Raw genomic sequence first — 22405 nt, 5'->3', positions numbered from 1 at the left:
TCTACGGGAGACTGGGATTTTGTAATGTTATCGAGTGTAATATAAAGAATAACGAATGATCAGATTTGTATATTATTTTATTAAGCAACAATTCCTTTCCTCTTAAAAAGCACCATAAGATACAATGTAAATTACGGCAAACAAATTCATTCTTTACCATCGTTTATAAACATCATCAAACGAAGTTCTTGGTAAGTACTTTCGACGTTCTCTCACGGATGGCGCTACTCATTTTTGCTGGCTAGTTTCAGCCTACGGTCACAGATGACGCAACGAGTAATTGGCGACCAGTTTCAAGACTCTGCCACGGAGAAAGCCACCATGCGAATTCATGGACCGTGGCTCACTAGCGCCGCGTTGCGGTAGAACGGCTGAACTAAATCGTACTTTTTATTGAATTTAGGCTTCCAGAAAAACATTAATTGTGCAATAATTAGGACATCAATAAATAAAACAAGGACAGTGAATTGTTCGGGAAAGTCTGCTGCATCGATACAGTATAAGAACAACAAATAAGAACACTGCAAAACATAATAAATTAACATTAAAGTTTACTAAACTTTGAACAACAAATTATATTATTTAACAATGTTTTCATTTGATTTCACCGTATAGGATAGATGCAGTAGATTCTCCTGAACAATCCTATGTATTTGGTTTATTATTTCATGCCCTCATTTTACAATAATTAATGTTTATCGAAGACCTTACATTCTGCTTTTTTTGGTATTCAGATATGCGAATTTATGGACCGCTGCTCACTAGCGCCGCGTTGCGGTAGAACGCCCGAACTAAAACGCACTATTTACTCAATGTAGGCTTCCAGAAAAACATTAATTGTGCCATAATTAGGGCATAAATAAACAAACCAAGGACGGCGGATTGTTCGCGAAAGTCTACTGTATCGATACAGTATGAGAACAATAAACAAAATTATGACAAAACATAATAAATTAACATTAAAGTTTACTAAACTTTGGACAACAAATTATATTACTTAACAATTTTTTCATTTGTTTTCACTGTATAGGATAGATGCAGTAGATTCTCCTGAACAATCCTATGTCTTTGGTTTATTAATTAATGCACCCATTGAGCAACAATTAATGTTTTTGTAAATGCTTAAATTCAATAAAAAGCACGTTTTAGTTCAGCCGTTCTACCGCAACGCGGCGCTAGTGAGCCACGGTCCATAAATTTGCATTTTCGAATACCAAGAATGTAGTATGTAAGGTCTCCGATAAACATTAATTATTGCGAGATGGGGGCATGAAATGATAAACCGAGTATACCGGGTTGTTCAGGAGAATCCACTGCATCGATCCTATGTAATGAAAATATATGAAAACATTGTTAAATAATATAATTTGTTGTTCAAAGTTTAGTAAACTTTAATGTTAATTTATTATGTTTTGCAGTGTTTTTATTTGTTGTTCCTATACTGTATCGATGCAGCAGACTTTCCCGAACAATCCACTGCCCTTGGTTTGTTTATTGATGTCTTAATTATTGCACAATTAATGTTTTTCTGGAAGCCTAAATTCAATAAAAAGTAGGTTTTAGTTCAGCCGTTCTACCGCAACGCGGCGCTAGTGAGCCACGGACCATGAATTCGCATTTTTGATTACTCAAAATGCAAAATGTAGAGCATCTGATAAACATTTATTATATTGTAATTAGGCCATGGAAAAGCAAACTAAGCACACCGGATTGTTCGGGAAAGTCTACTGCATCGATACAGTATAAAAACAATAAACAAAAGTGCGACAGAACATAATAAATAATCAAACAAGTTGCTAAACTTTGAACAACAAATTATATTATTTAACAATGTTTTCATATATTTTCATTACATAGGATCGATGCAGTGGATTCTCCTGAACAATCCTGTATACTCGGTTTACCATTTCATACCCTCATCTTGCAATAATTAATGTTTATCCGTGACCTTACATTCTACATTCTTGGTATTCGAAAATGCGAATTTATGGACCGTGGCTCACTAGCGCCGCGTCGCGGTAGAACGCTTGAACTAAAACGCCTTTTTTATTCAATGTAGACTTCGAGAAAAACATTTTGCTACCAGTTTCAGTCTTTTGCCACGGATGGCGCTATTTACACGTCTATCGTCATCCTTGTCGCACAATCAGCTATCCTTCTGCTATCAGGTTGGGCTTGAACCTACCTGTTGGCAATATGCTCCGAGGATTTTAGTAACGTTGTTTTCTACTTTATGACTTGTACGTCTGGGAAGAATGATGCTAAACACTGTGATTCTTATAAGAAGTAGTATTTTACTCTGCGAGCGGTTTTGTTAATAGCTACAGAGTGTCAACAAGACATTCTGATTGCTAAAAATGGGTGCGTCAAGTTATTTAATGTTACGAATCTCAATAGTGTATGTGTATATCTTGAATCATTACAAACGATGAGTGCCAAGATAGGAAGTAAACATTGTGCGATGTAAAAGAAAATCAAGATTTAATAGAATTTCGAATTATTTTGCATACTAGATTTTTGTTACTTCACGTACAATCGTTGACGGGGACAATTATTGCCAAGAATAATGGAAACTGCTCAGCCGTTGTATCTTAACCTCTTCAGCGAAGATAAAATTCATGTTTTAAAGGAGGTAAGTACGCGGCGGTTTATAATGTCGCGTTAGTGTCTTACTTTTTAGTAACAAGTAATAAATGACGAATGTAATACAGTTACTGCATGCATGCGTGGATGAAATATGTGGTAGATCGGGCCCATCCTATCATCGATTTGCAAGTAGCATAGATTGGAGCAGAGAAGAATATGAGGAGAGTTACAAATTAATATCCACTCTGTTACACAATCCTGCTTGTCTGTATCTGTCGGAAGAGAAGGTATAAATTTTACATTTCTGGAAACATAAATGTCTTTGATTGAATAATTGATTTTCTTCTTATTTAGATGCCTCAAGAATACCATGAGCTACCCGAGCACATTCAGCAAAGCATACTAACTTGTTTGAGAGTGAGAAGGGAGCAGTTAACAGATGCTTTATTGATGGAATATTCCAAAGAAAAATATGAAACATTAATAGACTTTGACTGGAGATTAAAGGTAATAGTAATGTAGTTACTTTTTGATGCAGCACTACCATAGGAGATAATATCATTGTCTTTAACTGCTCGCAGCTTATAATGGGATCCAGTAAGTTGGCTTCTTTGAGGGAACCTCTTTTACAACTGGATCTTGTAGTTGAAAACAAGGAAGGACGACGTATTTTGGGATTGGAACTAAATAGAGATGAACTGGAGACTTTTATAAATACCATAGAGTCCATTGTGAAATGATTCTACTGTACTGGAAAAACCGAATATTGTTAAATAAGTTAATAAAGGGTTTTCAAGACGAAATGAATATATACAATCATTTTACACTTGTTTCACAGTTTATTATAGGTTATAGATAAATGTAGAATAGTTTAATTACTATTATAACTGCTCATCGAAGATACTGAAGACTGTTATTCTCTGTCTGAGGCGTCTTCGACTCAAAGATCTCATTTATAATTTTGTTGTAATTTTTCTTTTGTTTCCTGGAGCGCAAAATAAATAAACGAGGAAGCTTGCGTCGGCGACGCCTCAGGATTTCAACGATCGATAGTTTTTGCGAGTGTACAGATAATCAGTCGGGTGTTTGAAGGATTATTTTTTCTTTTTCATCTTCTTTTTTCTCTCTTCGTTTAAATAAAAAAGTTCGCTCTCGTCGCCAAAACTTGTCTCGAAAAAACGATGTAATTTCGTTGTAAAGATCATTTTACGGACAATATATTTAATGAAAATGGTTTACTATACAACTTTTAATTTTACCTCTTTCTCCTTACTCATTAATAATAATAATATATATCGTTTAAAAATCAATGCCGGTCGCGGGCACATTGAAAACGCTCGCTCCATCTTTTATCCTTTTTCGTTTCTTTTCTCCTTTTTTTAACACTTACAAGTTATTCTGAGATTTTGGAGCATTTACATGTAATGCGCATTTTCGTTTTATTCTTTTTTTTTTAACTTTACGATCTACGCTACGGTTCTTAATAAAAAAGAAAGCTTCTCGTAGGTAATTATCATTTATACTCGATGGTGTGATCCGCACGCGAACGAATCCGTTGTTTTCTCTTTTTTCTCTCTTTCTCTCCCCTTGGCTGGTAAAATTGTGCAATGTCTTGTAAATCGTAGTTAGGCGATACTTTTTTTTTTGTTGTAGTTAATGATTATTATAAAATTACGAATAGGCTTCCTCGTAAGTAGTTTCTCATATGGAGAAGTAGCATTTCGAACAAACGCCGAATTTACACAAACGCTTCCTCTATGTCTAGATTATATATCACTTACATTCTTGTTTCGACTTACTGTGTATGCTTTTCTCGTGTGTGATTTTTGTGTGTGTTTCCTTTTTTTTCCTTTTTTAATTATTATTATTATTATTAATTATTAATTATTATTATTCATACCATTCTTTTTTTCTTTCTTATCTCACGTGTGTGATTGTTGTGTCTGTGTAGCTCTCGCTCTCGCTTTCTCTCGCTCTCTCTTTCGCTCTCTTCCACCTGTGAAAATCGTCCTGGAATTATACCTTGTGTACGTGTTTACCTCTCGTTCTCTCTCGTGTGTCTCGTGTACCAAAGTCATACTTAGAAAGTGTGTGTGCAGTTCCTCGTTACAACGTAAAAACTTCTCTCGATTGTACAATTACCCAAAGAAAAAGAAAAGAAAAGAACCAAGGACCGCGAATGAAATACGAGCAAAATAATCGTCGACCGTCCTTGAGAATCGCGATCCGAGTGTTTCATTACTCGTGCGCTTCGACATATTCTTTAATTCATCTGTTTGTCTCTCCCCTTGTCCCTCGCTATCCATTCCTGTCCCTCTTTCTCTTCAATGTCCACATATCATGACGAAGATAACATATCAAATTCTCCATTCCCTTCTTACATTCTCTCGCACACGCACGCCTTGCTCCTTCAGTCCGCGATCTTTATTACACTTCTCTCATTAGCACTCTCGTCTCCACTCTCTTTCCAACCCACCTCACTCTCTCCCTCCCCACCCCCTCTCTCTCTCTCTCTCTTTCATTCATACACTCGATAGCAAGCGTTAACGCAACTGGAGGACGCGATCCGACGAGAACTTCTTCTTCGAACAATGTTCTTTTCATGTTTCCTTCGGCATGTTCTTCATGATGGTCGCATGTGATTCGACTTAGCTTAGTTAACAATGGCAGATTTGTTGTTTCGATTTGTCTCGAGCGCAAAGACCAACCCCATAGAAAATACACGGAGGACAGCAGCGGCGATCGATCGCGAAAATTGATTGTTCCCTCAGAGGATAAGTCGCGTTGGAAAAATTGTACAATTAGTAGAAAATCACTCGGCTCGGGACCAAATTGCCCACACCACCGGCGAAAGACAACACTCGGTGTTCTCGGAAGCGACCATTCCATTCGTTTCGTCTTACATGAAACCTCGTGCTCTCCCTTTCTCTCTCTCTCTCGCTCTCCTCGACGATATACACGACCGTAGCCATTTGTGGACATTCATCGTTCGCCCAGCCGTCGAACTGCAGTCTAATAATTATTATTAATAGGCCTACTATAAAGTGTCTACAATGCTCTCGCGATGTCGCGGCAACATCGTCGTCCGTTCCGTTTCATTCTCTATGTTTTCGATTACGTTTGTTTTTCCGTGTTTCGTTTTCCCATTGATCGTTATGTCCCTTTTACTAATTCTGTATGCTGACTCCCCCTTTTTCTCCTCACATTCTGTTGTTATTATTGTGTTAACTTTCTGCGTCGTTTTGTTTTTTCCATCATATTTTTTTTGTTGTTGCTGCTCGTAACGAAAGAACGTTCATTTGTTTTGCTTTTTCTTTTTTTTATCTGTTTAGTTTGCAGGAATGGTCCAAATATACATATCTATATAATATACTTTTTTGGTTTTAACGAGAGAAAAGAACTTTCTTCTTCCCAAAAATTACAATTCGGTTAGGCGGGGCGTTTATTCGTTCACGTTGTTCTCGTAGGGCGCGTCCGCGATTATTTCCTGCGAACAAAGCCGTGTTAGAATCAGAGAATGATATTTAACTTAATCGACAACAATTAAAAGACAACTTACGGTCGTGGTGCACTCGATTGTTGCCGCCGCGATGGCCTTAGCACTTATTTCGATCTCCTCAACGACCTGCGAACAGAAGCAAACGGGGTATCGTTAATGTCGACGTCACAATCTACACGATCCATGGAACTAGCGATCGACGCTAAGATCAGATGGCCCCTCGCTCTATATCTCTCGTCGGACATAGACGCGTGAATCGCTATGTCCTCGGAATCGGTCGCGCTAACGCAGCGCGACCGATTTGTTGGCGATCATCATGTTAAACTAATTTCCTATAATTTACGATTCGAATCCTTTATGCTGTATGAATTAATTGAAAGGTTTTACACAGAATAATCGAATTACTACTTCATTTCAAACCGATGAAAAAGCTCTCTACAATTCTTGATCTACCGTGCTACACTAAAAACTAAGTGCGAGTTGGTGCTGCAAATGTTTTTACTATTCTGTCAGACTCTTCTATCAGTGTTCATAGTGCTCGGAGGATTAATGATCACTATCGAGAAGGATAATTACTTTGGCCACTGAGGCAACGTCTTCGGTAATGGCTGGCGCGGATGGTGGAGGAGCCGGAGTCTCGATCGGGACGGCTACTGGCGTGACCTTCTCTTCCGAGCTCTCTGTCGTACTGTCATGGGTCAGCTTATTTTCGACCGGGGCCTCGGACTCGGGAGTACTCTGAAAAACACAGGTCTGTTCATTAAAAAAAGGTGCACATCGACTAACGTGGAACGCGACGATCGCGGCAAGTCCAATCCCAGCATGCTACGAGGACAAAAGACGTAAAGGTAGATTCCGTCGGGCTACTCGAAAATACAGGATCAACACTTGTATTCCCTTTGACAATTTCTCTGTTACTGTTGACACAGCACGAGCACGATATTATATCTCCCCTTTCAATCCTTGTGTAGGCAAACTATTATTGATTTCAATCGTTGGAGCCTTTGGTGTTTATTACTCCTATAATTGCAACTTCTTATAATTCTTGAAAGGATTGCGAACGCTGAACATAAAAAAAGCTCTAAAACTGACCAACGCGTGTGTTGATTACACGGAAGTACATGGTAGATGGGTCAGATTGTCTACACACAGTTTGATAGGGCGACGTGGCGCACTAGTCGACGATTACAGAAAAATCGTACAGGAAATTAACGAGAAACCGGACGGAATCGTTCCGCATGCTTCGGTCAGCCCAAAGAATCGGAAAAACCCTTTGCTCGCGTACACCCCGCGTGTAAGAAAACTCTGCATGCGCAATACAAGATGCTGACGACACAACGGATGCAATTACGGAAGGAGCATGATAATTATCAATGACTAAATGCGCGCCGAATGAAACGCGCCGACGAGAACGGCCAAACGTCCCCGGTGTTCATGGTCGCAGTACGATATTCTCTTAAAAGATGAGTTAGAAATTTCAATTTGAAAATGTTCTTACAACCATAAGCATCGGAAACAATTTTGTATCGGCGTCGGAGCGCTGCACTCTGCGCGTACAAGTTATTCCTCTAAAATAAATGCCGTATTATTCGAATTAATCGTAAATCGTTAACGTGTCTAATACACGGCACGTTTAGAGAGAAGCGTTTACGTCTATCAATGAGATTCACGCTAAGAGAGATTATTATTCGTTTCTAAGGTTTCGAGCGGGTTCTAAACAAGGATACTTTGGTGTTATTAGTGACAGACAGCGGTTTTCCGGCGGTTAGAGAGAACGTGAAAGAATCTCCTCTACGAAAACTGGTCCTCTAGATAATCTCGACTAGTGCAAAAAACACACAGCGATACACAATTATATCCGCTTGTGGTATTTCTGATATATCTATGTGTCGAGCTACTATATATGTATCATTATCAACAATCAATTCAAAAAATAAAACAGAAACTGGTACGCTCTACTTTCCAGCGCCTCGATTCGAATAACAAGTCGTGGTTAATCATGATCGTCAAGAAAACCAAGAGGCAAACAACACAGGTGATATGGCAGTAATGGTTCGATTCTTGGTGGTGGTTTATGGGAAATGGAAGGATGAAGAGAGATTTTTGTTAAATGAATAATACACGTGTGTTTATGTACGTGTGTGCATGTGTGTAAGTAAAGAGATATCAATTGTTAATCACGGTTCACAGAAGGAGATGCATTCGACGAGAGACCCATTGGACGACGGTGGGATGTGTTGCGATTGCTCGAAGAACTAGGGAGAGAGACGATGATACCCTTTCAGGTTCTAGGAGGATGACATGTACACGGTTTTTTGATATACGGTTCCGTATATCAAAAATATATATATATATATATATAGATGTATGTTCTCCCTTCGGTTGTGCATGGAACTGGCCGGAGTAGCAACGTGCGAGTGTACTGATTGACTCTCATGGATGAAATTCGTGCAAAAACCCCACAGACGTCGATGTCAGTCTCAGTGTCTCGTTCTCGGGCCGAGAACGGTTCGTTCTTTTGCAATTTTCTGATCTTTGCGATCTTTTTCTGTTTCGGCGAAGGAGAATACAGAGCTGTATCCAGGGGTTTGGTGGTCGGACAAGGCTCAGATAGACAGAGAGAAAGAGGGGTTGTTGTTGTTGTTGTTGGGGGGTGGGTTGGGGTGTAGGACCGGGAGAGCCGACACTCTCTCCAGAGGCGAGATATGCCAGAGAGAGACGGTGGTGTTGGTTTTATATATCTGTGCGGACCGTAACGACGAGATACTTGGAACGAGGCGCCACCAAAGATTGATCGATTGCTTTTTTGGTTTGCTTTTCGACTCGGCCGCCTGAATTCATGCCAGGAGGTTGTGTTACATGTTAGTCACCTGATGGGTCTCCTGGACAGTGGTTGACGTCGTGGTGTTGTTCGACAACTGACACGAGATCGAGCTCTCTTCCTGGTTCTCAGTCTCCGCCGGAGACTTGGCTACTGTCTTCCTTAACTGACTGTCCTCGTACTCGTGTACGATAGTACAGGCCGAACGGTCGTTCTCGTCGCTGTGATGTTGGTCTCGGTCTTGGTCGTGGTTTTGGTTGTGGTCTTGGCTGTCTGAGTGTGTTTGCAAGGAGTCTATCGTGGATGTTGTCAACACGGTCGCGTCGACGACGATGGACTGGGGACTGGGACTTCTGGGCGGTGTCAGAAGTAGCGTCTCTGTCGGGTTTCTCAGGCTGGGCTTGTCGTCCGCGTCGGGAACCGGAAACTCGCTCTTCGTCTCGGATACGATACTACAACTATTTGTCGCTAGCGGGCAAGAGAGCTCTTCCGGTGGTAAGGGATACTCGAACGAGTCTGTACTGGGGACGGTGTCCTGGGGCGCCGGAGGAAGCTCGTCCGACCTGGTTGAAACAGGCTCGAGCCTGCTGCTTTCCTTCGGAGGCTCATCCTCGACAATCTCTTCGCCTTCTTCCTGACTCTTGCAATCCGAGACTCGCGATTCCGTGAAAGAGACTGGGGGAACGTTCTCCTTTTGATCCTTGGGTGACGAGGGTCTCTTCTCTGCGTCCTGAGACTGCTCTGTTGTCTGTAGTTCAAGATCATAGACGGGGCAAGGCACTACGGTGGCTTCGATATCGAGATTCTCTGGAGGACAGGCCTTGCGAGACTCTGGCATGGGTGGAAGGGGCAAGGAATCCTCTTCTTCTGGGACTATATTGACCTGGTCCGGCACGGTCTTGACGATTTCTTCAACTACGAAAGTTGTGGGCGCTACTACCTCAGGCTCGATCTGCGTCGCTTTCTTTGTAGGAGGTTCGTCGTCCTCGGGTTCGACCACCTTAATCGTCAGTTCCAACTTTTCTCCCGTATCGGGAATCGCTTCGACGGACTGCGTGTCCACTTTTGTGACATCGGCAACGGTGTTATCGATCTCCTTCTCTTCCTCCGGGATGACTACCGCAGGCTTAGCCTCGACCAGCGTCTCCTCGGACAGAGGCATCGGCCCCTCTTCCGTATTTAATACAGAATCGCAGATCGAAACCGGTGGTTCCTCGGCCAATACTTCCTTCTCCTCCATCTCGATCTCGATTTCTTTCACGACGGCTTCCGGAGATTCCTCTTTGGATACGTCTTGTTTGCTCGTCTCGGAAACGGCGCTATCTACATCGCTAACTATTTTCGGTTCTACCGACTGCTCGACGACTTCCTCTGGTCCTTCCTGCGGTTCCTTGGAGACTAATTCCATCACGCACACGAGGTTTTCTTTTCGATGTTCTTGTTTCTCTTGAAGCGGAGGCGGCGCCTCTGCCACCGCAACCGGCGTATCCTCTTTCGGTTTGTTTGGACTTTGTTGTTCGACTGGCAGAGGAGCTCGAGTCTTGATTTCCGGCGACTCGGACTGTTCGACCGCGATTTCCGATTTAGTTGCAACGACGTTGACGCCTGCGTCGACGTCAACGACGGTATCTACCACCGGCAGAGCTTCTAGCTGCGGGGGAGTCGGGGCCTGTTCTGTTTGGGATTCGTCTGGGGCTGAAACGTGTAGTCTCTGGGGGACATCGCGAGATTCTGATGGTGTCGGAGGTGGTTCGTCTGTGACGGGGTCTGCGACAGGGTCTGCGACAGAGTCTGCGATGGGATCGGTGACGGGATCTGAGAGCGGATCTTCGTCGGCAGCAGCCTCGGCAGGCAATTTTAAGGCTTCCGCGAGCAGGCTCGCGGTAGCCGCGGCCTGCTGAGCCTGCTGCAACGGCGACGGATCTATGGGCGTCGGTGGCGGGCTGGACGGAGGCAGGGAAGGAATATCCTCACTGGTTTTCCTCTCAATGATAGACGACGGCGTAGCGACTGTCTGGACTCGGAAAACGGAGACTTCTACCGGGTCCGGTACGAACTGACCACCGGCTGGACTGACCTCGACTACTTTTTTCTCGGCCTCGAGTTTTTCGACCTCCTCTTTCTTTTCCTCGACAGGGACGGGAGTGGGGGCAGAGGGAGTGGGTTCCTCTTGCTTTTCGTCGGTCGGGCTACTAGCCGCCGTTGCTGTTGTCGCTGCTGCGGACGGCGAGGAGGCCTCCTCCTTCGACTCGGTGGACGCTACCGCCGACGCCGCCGACACCGGCGCCGCCTCGGTCTCCGCCGATGGACTACTTACTGCAGACTTCTCCTCCACTGGGCAACCCGCCGTTGCCGAGCCATTCTCCGCCTCTTCCCCTCCCTGAAAACGGTATTAAATCGTTAGTGTGTGTTATCTCTGGCTGTAATTTCGAACTAACTTGTAATTTCAACCCCTTCGAACTACAAGCCTCCCCCTTTACATCTTAACCTAAATTAACCTAAACTTTGTTGCGCGATGCATTTTAATCGCTCTGTTTAGTTTTTTCGATCAACTTAAAACATGAGACTGCTGCGAAAAAAAATCATACGCCATGTTTTTCGGAGGGTCGCTGTAACGCGAAAGTTCCAGTATTCGAATCTTTCCGACGAAAAACTCGTGGCAATTGCTCTGGCAAGTTCATTACAGATTCGAGGCAAGTCCAGACTAGTTTCTGAGCACGCCATTGCAACCTGGTGCCGGTCCGTTCGAGCGCGACACGATTTTTTTGTTCGTCGCGAAGGGTGAGCAAGTTGACAGTTGTCGACGGGGCTTTCTGGCCGAGCCGAGGGTAGAGGAGAGCGATTCAGAATAGAAGAAGGAGGGTGCAAACGGTGCAGCCTAGCGACACGTAGACAAGAGGGGCTCGCAAGAGGGTGGATATGCCCCTGGCACAGGCGTACACGTGGAAACGGGACGTGGATACAAAAACGAGAGAGAGAGAGAGACCTCATGGGGTGCTGTGGACCATCGACGTCGCCCTTTCAGGGGTGGCCAATCGTGTCACTGTGTCAGCGATCGCTGCCCCTGTGCTAAAACTCTTGATTGATTTTCATTCGACGATTGATAATCAGCAGAGACGAGCGGAGTCGAGCGATGCGAAGAGGAGACAAATGAGAATCAAAAGGGGTGCAAGTTGTTCAAGCAAAATCGAACCCACCCCCGAGGTTAGCCAACTCGGTTGGGCGTACGAGGAGACGGGAACACGAAGATCAATTCTTGAAACAGAGGAGGGAAACGGAAACCGGACGCGCGGAACGCGGCCGCGTGCTTTATCGTCCCCAGACCGTCGCATATCGATCGCCGAGCTAAGTGAAACCCCTTCCCGTTCCTCCATTTTCCTAAGGGGTGAGCTTAAAGAATTACAGCCGCTCAAGGGGCCAGTCCAGGACCTGTTCCCTCGACACGACCTGCAGATCCTCTCGTTGTCAAGATCTTCTTGCAGATCGTTCAACAAACTGGCTCTCTCTTGCGTTCCCAAACATGCTATGAAAACGATTTACTATACAGTACAATAAGAACGGAGTCTGGCACCATTACCAAGTATCTTTCTACTATCCAAAATGTTCGTATCACCCTTCTTAGCGTAGACAGTAAAATCGAAAAGTTCAACGCCTCGCGTGTGAGAATTTAGGATGGCACGTTGCGAGATGATCGATCATGTTTCGAAGATTCATAGGTTTGATTCATAGGTTAGCGCGTTGGTTGACAAAGGCGTAGCGTTACAAATTTGGCGAAAGTTGGCGCGTCGAAATCGGGGGCCAAAAGGGCAACGGGCTCGCTGGCCGGTGGCCAGACGGTGGCCAGACGAGGAGAACGATCGGTGTCTCGGGCCATTGTCCGGCCCGTTCGAGGTCGACGGAAGAAAGGAACCTACTGCGTCGCAGTAATAAACTTCCGATTAGCCGAGGCTTTTAACCGCGAGACGAGGCGAGGCGAGGCGAGACGAGGCGAGACGAAGAAATCGATCGCGGACTCCGTTGCCCGTCGACCAACTCCGACTGGGTTACCAAGGGAGCACGGGTCCTCATCTCGCGTCCTCCTTGCGATCATCGCACGCAAAAGAGAAGAAGACGGACGCCACCGAGTGTTCTCATTTCGCAGCTCGCCGCCGCTGTCCGAGTATATTTAAACGAGAATCGTGGATTTCGCGTCCGGTCGCTACACGGCCGGCCAATCGACGTCAATCGAGGAACTTCGCTGGCTTCAGATTGAGACGACCCCTAAGATTTTTCGTCGTTTCGATACTCGCGACGCGTCGAGTCTAACAGACGGATTAATGGTCCCCATTGTCGGCCCACGTCCGACCAGACGGCTAGACGAGTCCTCGAGGGACCACGCGATCGCCCACGCAGAGGTACCTGAGACGTGGGCTCCGTTTCGTTTCGATTATCGATCATCAGAGATTCCAATTAAACTGCATAAACGTATAAACGTCCACTGTATTTTCGATCGCTGCATCCCCTCTCGTATAAGGGGCGCTACCGTGCGTCTTCCAAAGGTACGCGCGTATTTCTCTTAACCCCGTCAGTGTAACACGTTTTTCGAACACCGTGGGAGGATCGAAACATAAAAGAAGCAAGATTACGACGCGTAGGCAGTTCGGATGAATACCGAGCGACCAGTTTCTTATCCAGCGATCGAACAGTTTTTCGCCGAGCAACGAGTTCGCCCATCGCAGTCATCCGTGAGCGAATTATCCCGTGGCAGCTGGTGGCCGGTCGCGTCAGAGCCGATACAGGAATCAATTTTCTGTTCGGAGAGAGAGACCGGCGAAAAAAGCCGGCGCGTGCAACAACTGTTGTCCGGTGAACACGCGCGGAAATTCGAAGGGGGTCGATAACGATCGGGAACGGTCCGAAACGGTTCCGAAGCGGCGTTCTCTCGGGTCTCTACTAGCCTGCTGCGCTTCCGGCGTATCAGTTTACTAATTGCATCTGCGCCTATTATTCGCTGCTCGCGGATTAATCGGAAACAAAACGCTTCGCCGATCGTTGTGTTCGACGTTCCACGAATGTGTCGCGACAGTCTCTCTCGCCACTCTGTCTCGTTGCCGCGTATTCTTTTATTTCCTAGGTCGGTGTGCTGTTTGCCCAGCTTCCTCGGAATCGAATTACGACAGCTGCATTTATCCGGTTCACCGGAGCGTGCCCGGCGACGGCAATATCGGTCTCCGGCACGTAAACGGAGCGAGAAGTCGCGTTCTTCTAATGCGCCGATAGCTTGCGAGGCTCTGCGAATCAGATCTGCTTACCCTTTATCGCCTACCCTCCTCTCGTTGCAGAAGTTACTTCATCAATTTACACAACGCGATTTCGAAGGACGGTAGTTCCGTACTCGTTAGCTCGCATATTCGACTTCGCTGCATTCGAACGCTTCGATTCACGATACACGAGAAACATTAAGTGACACGTTGCAAATTGAACGTAATTTCAATCAACATGCTTTAATCAATAACCTTCGCGTTCCGACTCAAAATGGCCTGTTTGCATCTTCTAGCAACGGACCGACTAAAATGGGAATTCGTAAGAAGGAGTTTTCGAAGCAGGCCTCGTAAGTTTTGCCGCACCGAATTCGAGTTGGCAGCCGCGCTCTCGAGTGTAATGGACGAGGTACAAGACACACCTGAACTCGTTGGTTGTTAATCGACGCGACCGTCCCTGGCCAATGGAAATTAATACCCGGGTAAATTGGTCGCGCCGCCGGCCACGGGAAATTTAATCGTTTCGGCAACGGGAATCGAATTCGCGGCAATTCGCGGCCCGTCCTGTCCCGCCTGCGATCTCCCCCGCCTTCGGCGATCGCGTCGAGATCTCTATCGCGATTATTAACGATCCCGAAAACCGCGGGCGCGAGAGCTCGGGCGCGGAAATCGGCGAGTCGCGGCCGCGTCAAAACCATCGATCACTCCTCTCGCGCTGCATTAATCTGCTCCGCGAGATAAACGTTGATTTATCAGGCCCCCCGTTTCTGGCACGTTCTCTCGCGACAAGATTTCGTCAGATACGTTCTCGAACCGGACGAGAGGAGCCCGACGACGCAGGTATCCGCAGGTGCGCGATCATTCTTCCGTGAACGCCGCGTCGATACAAAGAACGCGGTTGTCCCGTGAGTCGCCCCTTTATGCTCGAGGAACTTTTGACGCCGACTGTGTCGCGTCATGTGACAAAATTAAAAGGAGTCTATATAGATAATTAACTGAACATTTGGGTCGCAACGTGGTTTTTTACATTTCTGTGTTGTTAATACGGCTACGCTTTTCTTAATTTAATTAATTGCTGATGGGACTGAATGTAACAAGCATGCGTGCGAATCGTGCAGATTTTCGTTCTGATAGTATCAATTTTTGTTGACCTGCATGTCAGTTAATAGCTCCATTTTCATTTTTTTCTTGACTGTCGCTTGGCTCGCTGCGTTTAACATTTTACATAAAATATTTGTTCCTATGTACGCGCTACTGTTCTTTTATGCACGGAAAAATCGTAGGAATCGTAACTGAGATTTTAGTAGAAGGAACCTTTGTGCAACGTGAAAGCGAACGGAACGAGACGGTACGACATTCGACCGGCGTCGATTCGCTTGCTATTTCCATCCCGCGGTCGCTTGTAGTCGCGCGACTATTTTTGCGCGTCGTGCCGCTCGGAGCTGAGTGTCGGTTTACCTTTGTTTCCGCTCCGGAACGCGTTTTCGAGTCGCCGAACAATGTACGGTTACGCAAATCTATCTCTCTCTTTCACTCTACGCGTGTTCTTTGACACAACAAATTCTTTCCGGTGCAACAAATTTCCTAAATACAAGAAAACGGTAGGGACTGCTCGATAACCGCTCGGGTTCGGGGCTCCGGGCACGTTGGCCGCAAGAGTGGGGGTGGTTGGGCGTGGCGAGGGTCGGCCAATAGGCAATGCGGACGCGTCGGGGGCATATTCTCGACCCTTGTCAAGGGCCGAGGTCCGTACCACGGGAGATGCAGTGTCTTCGGCTTCCGGTGGGTCCGCAGCTACGCCGAGAAGCGGCACGTAAGACAGAACTCTTCTGGCACCGCGTGCAAAAGCGCCGGCCACACGGTACACACCGTTGCCGACGCTTCGGCCCGCCCTCGACATGGACTCCATCTTCCTGATAGCTCTCGATGAAGCACCGTTCGGCGAACGTCCTTGAAAGAACACTTTGTAATCACAGCCGTGATAGTCCCGGGGTCGGTTCAGCAACCGGGATCAAGCGGGGGTTATCACCGAAATTCCGTCGCGGCTCATTTCTTTGCACTCCGCTCGCCCAACACGTTTTATTCTCGACAGATGCCCGTTAATAACGAAACTTTTATACAATTACGATATACAAAAGTTCAACAGATTAGAGAGCCTAATTAATGGAACTGAAACTAGAAAGTGAAAATTTATCGTGGCCGATGGCATTTTAACTACTTTGCATACTAAACAGTTTAGCAACAGTCAGTTCATTCGAGCATGTTTCAGTAAATACGTGTTTTGGAAGCTAGACAAAAATTCGTGTCAACCCCGTATAGGCGACATCTATCTCCCTCGTGGTCAGAAAATTTTAGGAGAACTATAACGATAAACTGTAAAGTTGTGGATGGGGGGAGAAGACGGTGGCGAATAATAGCCGGAGTGCAAAGGTGCTCTATCGAATTGTTAACATTCGTGTCTCTACAGTGAAATCGAAATCGACCAACCGGGTGCTAAAAGATACTCCTCGTGCACAGGATGGTATTTATAATTTCCTTGCAGCAGAAAACAGTTTGATACGTCGATAAAATAAATAAAATGAAATTAAAATGGTATGCTACATGTGGGAAATATTGTCATGATATTATTTATATCGGTTCCTTTGTTACGTCGTCGTCGTAGTCAGGAATTGCGAGCCACCCTGTACATGAGGAGACTGGAAGGAGCCCGGTGCCGCGCAACCAAGCTATTCGTCCGGCAACTATTAATAGAGCGGGTGCGTCGCGGCTGACACCATGCGAAAAACTCGACCGTGTTTAACTAGTATCCGCGAGAGAAAATGAACTGGGTCATCGATGGCCCGGAAAATCTATCCACCGAGGACGAATCTTTCGAGACGTACCCTAAAACTTCACGGTGGTCGAAATCGTTGCACTGCCCGTAGGCTTCTCGTTATCGTGAATGCACCGAGGATGCGCCGTTACAGATTTTCCGCAGATATCCCGGTTGCGACCGACAACTCTCTTTGCTCTCTCGCTGTTCTTTATCTACGGCTGTCTCTCGGTACCTTTATCGCGCACGCACTGGCTCGCACGATCACTGACGCGTCGAGTGAACAGAGAATGATCCGCACGGGCTCTCAGCTCGCCGTTGGCGAACTACTCGGGCCAGACTGCGAGTTCACGGTGGTTTATATAGAGTCGCACACGAGAGGAGAGGATCGTCCCACGTCCCGCCGAGAGAGGAGAGGAGAGGAGCGTGCAGAACCGGCAGCTGGGACACGTGGATAGGCTCGCGGAGAGAAGAGGGAAGCTTCTAGTCGCGGCGAGGAACCTCCAGTAGGAATAGGAGAGGAAAAACAGCACAAGCGAGCGGAATTCCAGCCCGAATTCCCTTCGTTTCCTCCTTTTATCATCCTGAGCGGATTCTGCTCGCCTCCTGGACCCGCCAGCGGAAATTTCGCAGGAGAATCGTTTTTGAAAACAGGTTACCTGTGCACTCAAGACGCCACCCACGCATAGACACGGCGGCATAATCGCGAAGAGAGCGAGAGAGGAGAGAAGGAAGCGGGAGAGAAGAGAAGAGAAGAGAAGAAAGAGGCTGAGCGGATTACAGGCTGCAGCTTTGTGCTTTCGAGGGGTCCCTGGTGGTTCTCGGTTGCGTTTCATCTTCGAGACGCGAGAGGAGAGAGATACCGCCGTCTCGCGGGTGAACGTTCTCTCTGTCGAGAGACAACGCGTGTGTGCGCGCTGGGTATTCGAATTCGATCCGCGGCGAGAAGAGCGAGAGAGGAGAATAATAGAGAGGAGAGGAGAGGAGAGAGGAGAGGAGAGAACAGAGGCGAGAAGAAATGAGCGCGCGCGGGCGCGGTTCGCGCGCCGCGTCCGCCGGAAAAATCTGCGCCGCAAAACCACCGTGCGTTTCTATTCTTAGACGATCGAAAGAGAAAGGCGCCGTCAGAAGGAAAAAGGGAGGCGCGAGCACCGGGCATGGCGACGCGAAAGATAACTATTAACAAAGCCAGAAGGGACACCACGACGACACAGAGACGCCCGGAGAGATAGACGAGTGAACGAGCCGCGGGACCCCTGGACCCCGGGAGAAGACAACGCGAGAACATTTTTGAGCCTGTTCCAAACTTTGAACGCTGCGCACGCTTGACCTTTACGCCGAGAGTTAGTCACGGAGTGAGTCAAGTGGGAATTCGAGCTGGCCTCGCTCGAATTACGCACCATCGGAACTGACAATCGAACAGTACTTACCGGTGCAGACTGGCCAACTACTTGCTCTTTTAAAGAACGACTTTGTTGCTCGGATACTCGTAGTCTTTGTCTACACGGTGTAATTAGATGTCAACTTCACAAAGTGGAACATTTTTGTCCGTTCCCCAAAGACAGAGCTTTTCCTACCGACTATCAACTCGAACACCCAAGGTCTATCAGACTTGAGTAAAAGTAACCTTGGTACAGTAGAATATTTCTCTTTGCTCAGCAAAGGTAGAGCTTTACCTTTTAGCTACTAACTTGAGCACTCTGCTAAAGGTCTATCAATCTTGATTAAAAGTTTCTTCGAAGAAGTGGCCCACCTAATATAGGAATATCGTCATTAACTACCAACTCGAGTATCCCATGAAGTCATATATTTATTAACTTTACTAACTTGAATATCCAATCAATTTGAGTGTCTTATCAACTCGGATAGACTATCTAAATAGGCAAATATATTTATTAATTCGTGTCCCGTGTCTATCGCGGTGGGCCCATATGGGTGGTCCCATAAACCGTCGCATTGAATTCGCGAGGCGAGTGCCGAGTTCTGTGACCGTTCACCGGTGGCAGCATCGACTGCGAAGTCGTCTTGGAATTATTCTTGGACCAGGCGAGGCAGAGAGGACGTGTTACCAACTGAGAGAAGTCCGCGCGTACCGGATGTGGATACAGATGGAGACGGGTTCCACCGCGCAGGCCGGAAACGGAGCTCTCGTTACGACCGACGTATTAATTGGCGTTAACTGTGGAAAGTATGCGCGCCGCTAATCGAGCCATTATTTTTCTCCCTTTCTCGTTCCCGCTCGCTCGCTACCGGCTTCGAATTTAAGCCGGGTGTGTTGTTCAGCCGAATTCGAGGTTCGCCCCGAGGAATGATCGATCTGTCGAACGCGGATGAATTAGGAGGGTGCCGTGTGTGTAAATCGAGCGGCGAGAGTGGCTCGACAAATATGCCGTTATCGGTTCGTAAATCACGGTTATCGACGATCGACACGTGGTAACGACATTGGATTTGATTTTGGAATTCGCCGGAGAGATAGTCGAAGCGCGAGAAACATTCGGCCGCGGGATATACTCGGGCGCGAGAAATATTCAGGAGCTCGTAAACGGAAGGGTGACGAGGAATGGTCGTAAAGAGAACTCGCGGGCCGTGGAAAGAAGAGGCGAGAGCGCAACGGTGCAGAGGTTTACAGGTTTGCAGGTCTGCGGGCGGCGAAAGAAGGTCCCGGATCGGCGGATCGTAAAATTGATTATTTTTAAAGCAGTCTGTAGGACCTCCGGTCCCTCGGGGGAGGAGGAGGAGGAGGAGCCCCGTTGTTTCGTGCAACAGGAACGTGCCGACGTAGACGGCGCGGCGGCGAGGGCGAGGACGAGGGCGCAGGCGGCGTCGACGACACGCTCCGAGGAGCACGCAACGCACTCTCGTATATTCACCCTCTTGTCCGCTCTCTTCACCCTTTCAAGAGGGTCGCGAAACGCAAGGAGGGTGGTGCGTGGCCATGGAGAGGGAGAGAGAGAGAGAGAGAGAGAGAGAGAGAGAGAGAGAGAGAGAGAGAAACAGATAAAGAGACAGAGAAAGAGAGACAGAGGTGGGTGTATCGATTTTATCATTCACGTACGCGGATTCAACCGCACGAAAGCCGAACAGGGAGGTTCACGGGGAGCGGTCAGCGATAATCATCGTTCGGACGCCACATAGTGCATCCAACCAGTCACAAACATCGAAAAACCAACATATTCGCAATGATTTAAAACTATGACGAAATGTCTAAATAAATGTCCTTATACTAGAGTAAAACTGTATTTATGCGAATTCAATGGGAGAAATCCAGTTCGTACAACAGCAGACGTTCAAGTAACCGCGATTCGCGTTCAGGTAAGTGGATGTCGACGTCAACGTCGATTCCGCGTGAAAAGGAATCTCAGACTCAAAACGAGTCGTCGTCTCTCGTCGTTCACCTCCACCTCGGGAGCTGCATAATTGAAGAACCGTGGCCGCGATATGCCGGCGAATCTCTCGACGGTACCGTAACTACGGTAAACTACTCGGCCCCCCCGATAAATATTGAAACATCCACTCGTCCTGGCCCGTCCTTATGGCCGAGGGCGTTGCCTCGGCGGCTGACGCGGCTCGATCGGCCTGCCGTTAGAGGCTAGACCGCCCCTTAACCCAATTGCCGCGGAATATGTTACTCCGAGTCCCGACTTAGTCGTTGCGGATCGGGAAGTGATACTTCCGTCCGCCATCTTGTCGCGAACCCGTGCCAATGGTTCACCATTAGGGCAAGGTAGTAATTTCCGACGCGGCAAGTTCTACTATCGTGTAAAATCTACTTGGTTTATCGAAGATAATTATCCAAAGATTCTTCAATCGTTGGATTCATAAGTATCCGAAAACGATGTCGTGAGTTTAAGTGCTCGCCATTTGTAGCGGATGAATCGTTTCGAACGAAAATTCGCAACCGATTAAGGAATGTGGCATGCAATTAAGTGACGTCGGCCAGAAGGTGGACGAGGAAAGCGCCGAGAGTCCTCTGGGAATTGGAATTCGGCGGGAATGGAATCGCTTCGCCGAAACCACGGAATAATAAATGCTGGGTCTGTTTCGGAACACGTAAGAATTCCATTTGCCGGCGAAGGATTCACGAACGTCGAGAGCGGTTCACGGAAATCCCTCCTCTCTTTCTCTGCCCCGCTCGGTCGTTCCGGAATGCGAACACGTTTGGAATATTTCGCGTATCGGCGAGAGGATTTCCGGTTACAAAATGTGCTCAGCGATCCGCGTGCTGCCCCCGGAATCGCGCTACTCGGGAAGGCAAGGGGGTGCGGCGCGCGGGGTCCCCGGGAGCGCGCGAATCGAAAGGTGTATCGGAAACCATGGCGAATGCTATCGAGTACAAAGAATAATGGCTGCCGTGGCATTCGCTCAAACAGATTTCGCGACGCGAAATGTGTGTTCACGACCGGCAAATCTGTTCACGGTGACGTCGACTGTCAAGTATGACGAAGGAATTGTCCAAATTACGAATTGCTATTTTTCGTGACGTTCATTTTCTACGAACAGATTGCAATAAAGGTTTTCACACGTATTTGGTTCGCGCCACTGAAAACGCTGCCTTTCTGAGTTGAACGGAGCAAATGAATTCCTGTCGGACGGAAACGCGGTGGAAATTAGAGTCGGACTTGGTCGACGGAGTGTGGAAAAAGGGGGCAACGGACACCGACGGGGTGAGAGATAATGGACGGAAAAACTCGTTATCGAGCGTCTTGTCGTGTTTGGTCGACGCGGCGTGGAGCGGCGCGACGTCCCGCCGGTTAGGCTGCACGCCGGACAGGAAATTCCACCTGGGAAATCACGCGATGCGTCGGCCGCAGCTTCGCCCGATGATCCTCAATTAACAGCCGGAGCCTTTTGCAACGAGACTAAACGGCGCCGCCTTCGAGGGAATCACGCGACGGCTCGAATCGCCGTGTTTCCCCTCTCTTTGTTGCACGAGCTTTCAAAACCTCGGGCTAGCAGTTTCACTTTTCGCGCGAGTTTTGTTCTCGTTTGGCAATTTCGATTGGTCCGAACCTTCGTTTAGGATCGGTGGAACGAGGCTTTCGAAGGGACGCGCGAGCTTTCCGTTTGAAAAGAACTCGACGCAATTCGAACGGTCCCGTGTTCGTATTTCTGCCGATTTTATTGCGATCCCTGCTACCCTTCTCCTCCTCCTCCTCCTCCGCTCGCGCGCTTACACGACTTCCGCTTTTCCCGGATCAACCGGAACGCTGCTATCAATAAAACGGTAGCCAACGACGACCGGGCTTGCTTTTATCGTTCCCGAATCCCTCGTCCCTCGCAGATGTCTCGAGCCTCGGGAAAAGCCGACTGCGAACCTTTCTTGATCCGCTTTTCGCATTCCGCGAGATTCACGGCGCGGCCGTGGTCTCCCCCCGCAAGACCGAACTTGGTTCGACAACCGTTTTCCCATGAAATTTAGCTGTCAATTTCTGCCGCCAACAACTATC

The 22405-nt window shown here is 47.2% G+C and overlaps 2 protein-coding genes across 2 annotated transcripts in view; one reads left to right on the top strand and one right to left on the bottom strand.

The window, feature by feature from the left end:
* Window positions 1–2160: 2160 nt before the first annotated feature.
* On the top strand, window positions 2161–4060 carry LOC144470153 (COMM domain-containing protein 8). The gene is made up of 5 exons (XM_078181024.1): window positions 2161–2361; window positions 2514–2632; window positions 2712–2873; window positions 2941–3093; window positions 3168–4060. The coding sequence occupies exons 2-5, from the start codon at window positions 2567–2569 to the stop codon at window positions 3324–3326; spliced, it is 540 nt and encodes a 179-aa protein (XP_078037150.1). The 5' UTR covers window positions 2161–2361; window positions 2514–2566; the 3' UTR covers window positions 3327–4060.
* Window positions 3718–22405, bottom strand: part of LOC144470154 (uncharacterized) — a 42960-nt gene continuing 24272 nt past the window's right edge. The window contains exons 5-8 of the mRNA XM_078181025.1: window positions 8956–11286; window positions 6662–6823; window positions 6146–6211; window positions 3718–6073 (exon numbers count right to left, since the gene is read on the bottom strand). Coding sequence (XP_078037151.1) covers window positions 6029–6073; window positions 6146–6211; window positions 6662–6823; window positions 8956–11286 — 2604 coding nt within the window. The 3' untranslated portion in view covers window positions 3718–6028. The remainder of the gene's footprint in view (window positions 6074–6145; window positions 6212–6661; window positions 6824–8955; window positions 11287–22405) is intronic.

The sequence above is a fragment of the Augochlora pura genome, chromosome 5 (assembly GCF_028453695.1).
Source record: "Augochlora pura isolate Apur16 chromosome 5, APUR_v2.2.1, whole genome shotgun sequence".
Taxonomy (NCBI): Eukaryota; Metazoa; Arthropoda; class Insecta; order Hymenoptera; family Halictidae; genus Augochlora; species Augochlora pura.
The sequence above is the reverse complement of the archived record's forward strand: the minus strand, read 5'-3'. Positions and strand labels throughout refer to the sequence as shown.

Bases quoted from the DNA above. Each gene is read 5' to 3' on its own strand.
- LOC144470153 (XM_078181024.1), top strand. From the start codon at position 2,567: ATGGAAACTGCTCAGCCGTTGTATCTTAACCTCTTCAGCGAAGATAAA. The intron at 2,633-2,711 runs GTAAGTACGCGG...AATGTAATACAG, and splicing joins AAATTCATGTTTTAAAGGAG to TTACTGCATGCATGCGTGGA. The intron at 3,094-3,167 runs GTAATAGTAATG...AACTGCTCGCAG, and splicing joins ACTTTGACTGGAGATTAAAG to CTTATAATGGGATCCAGTAA.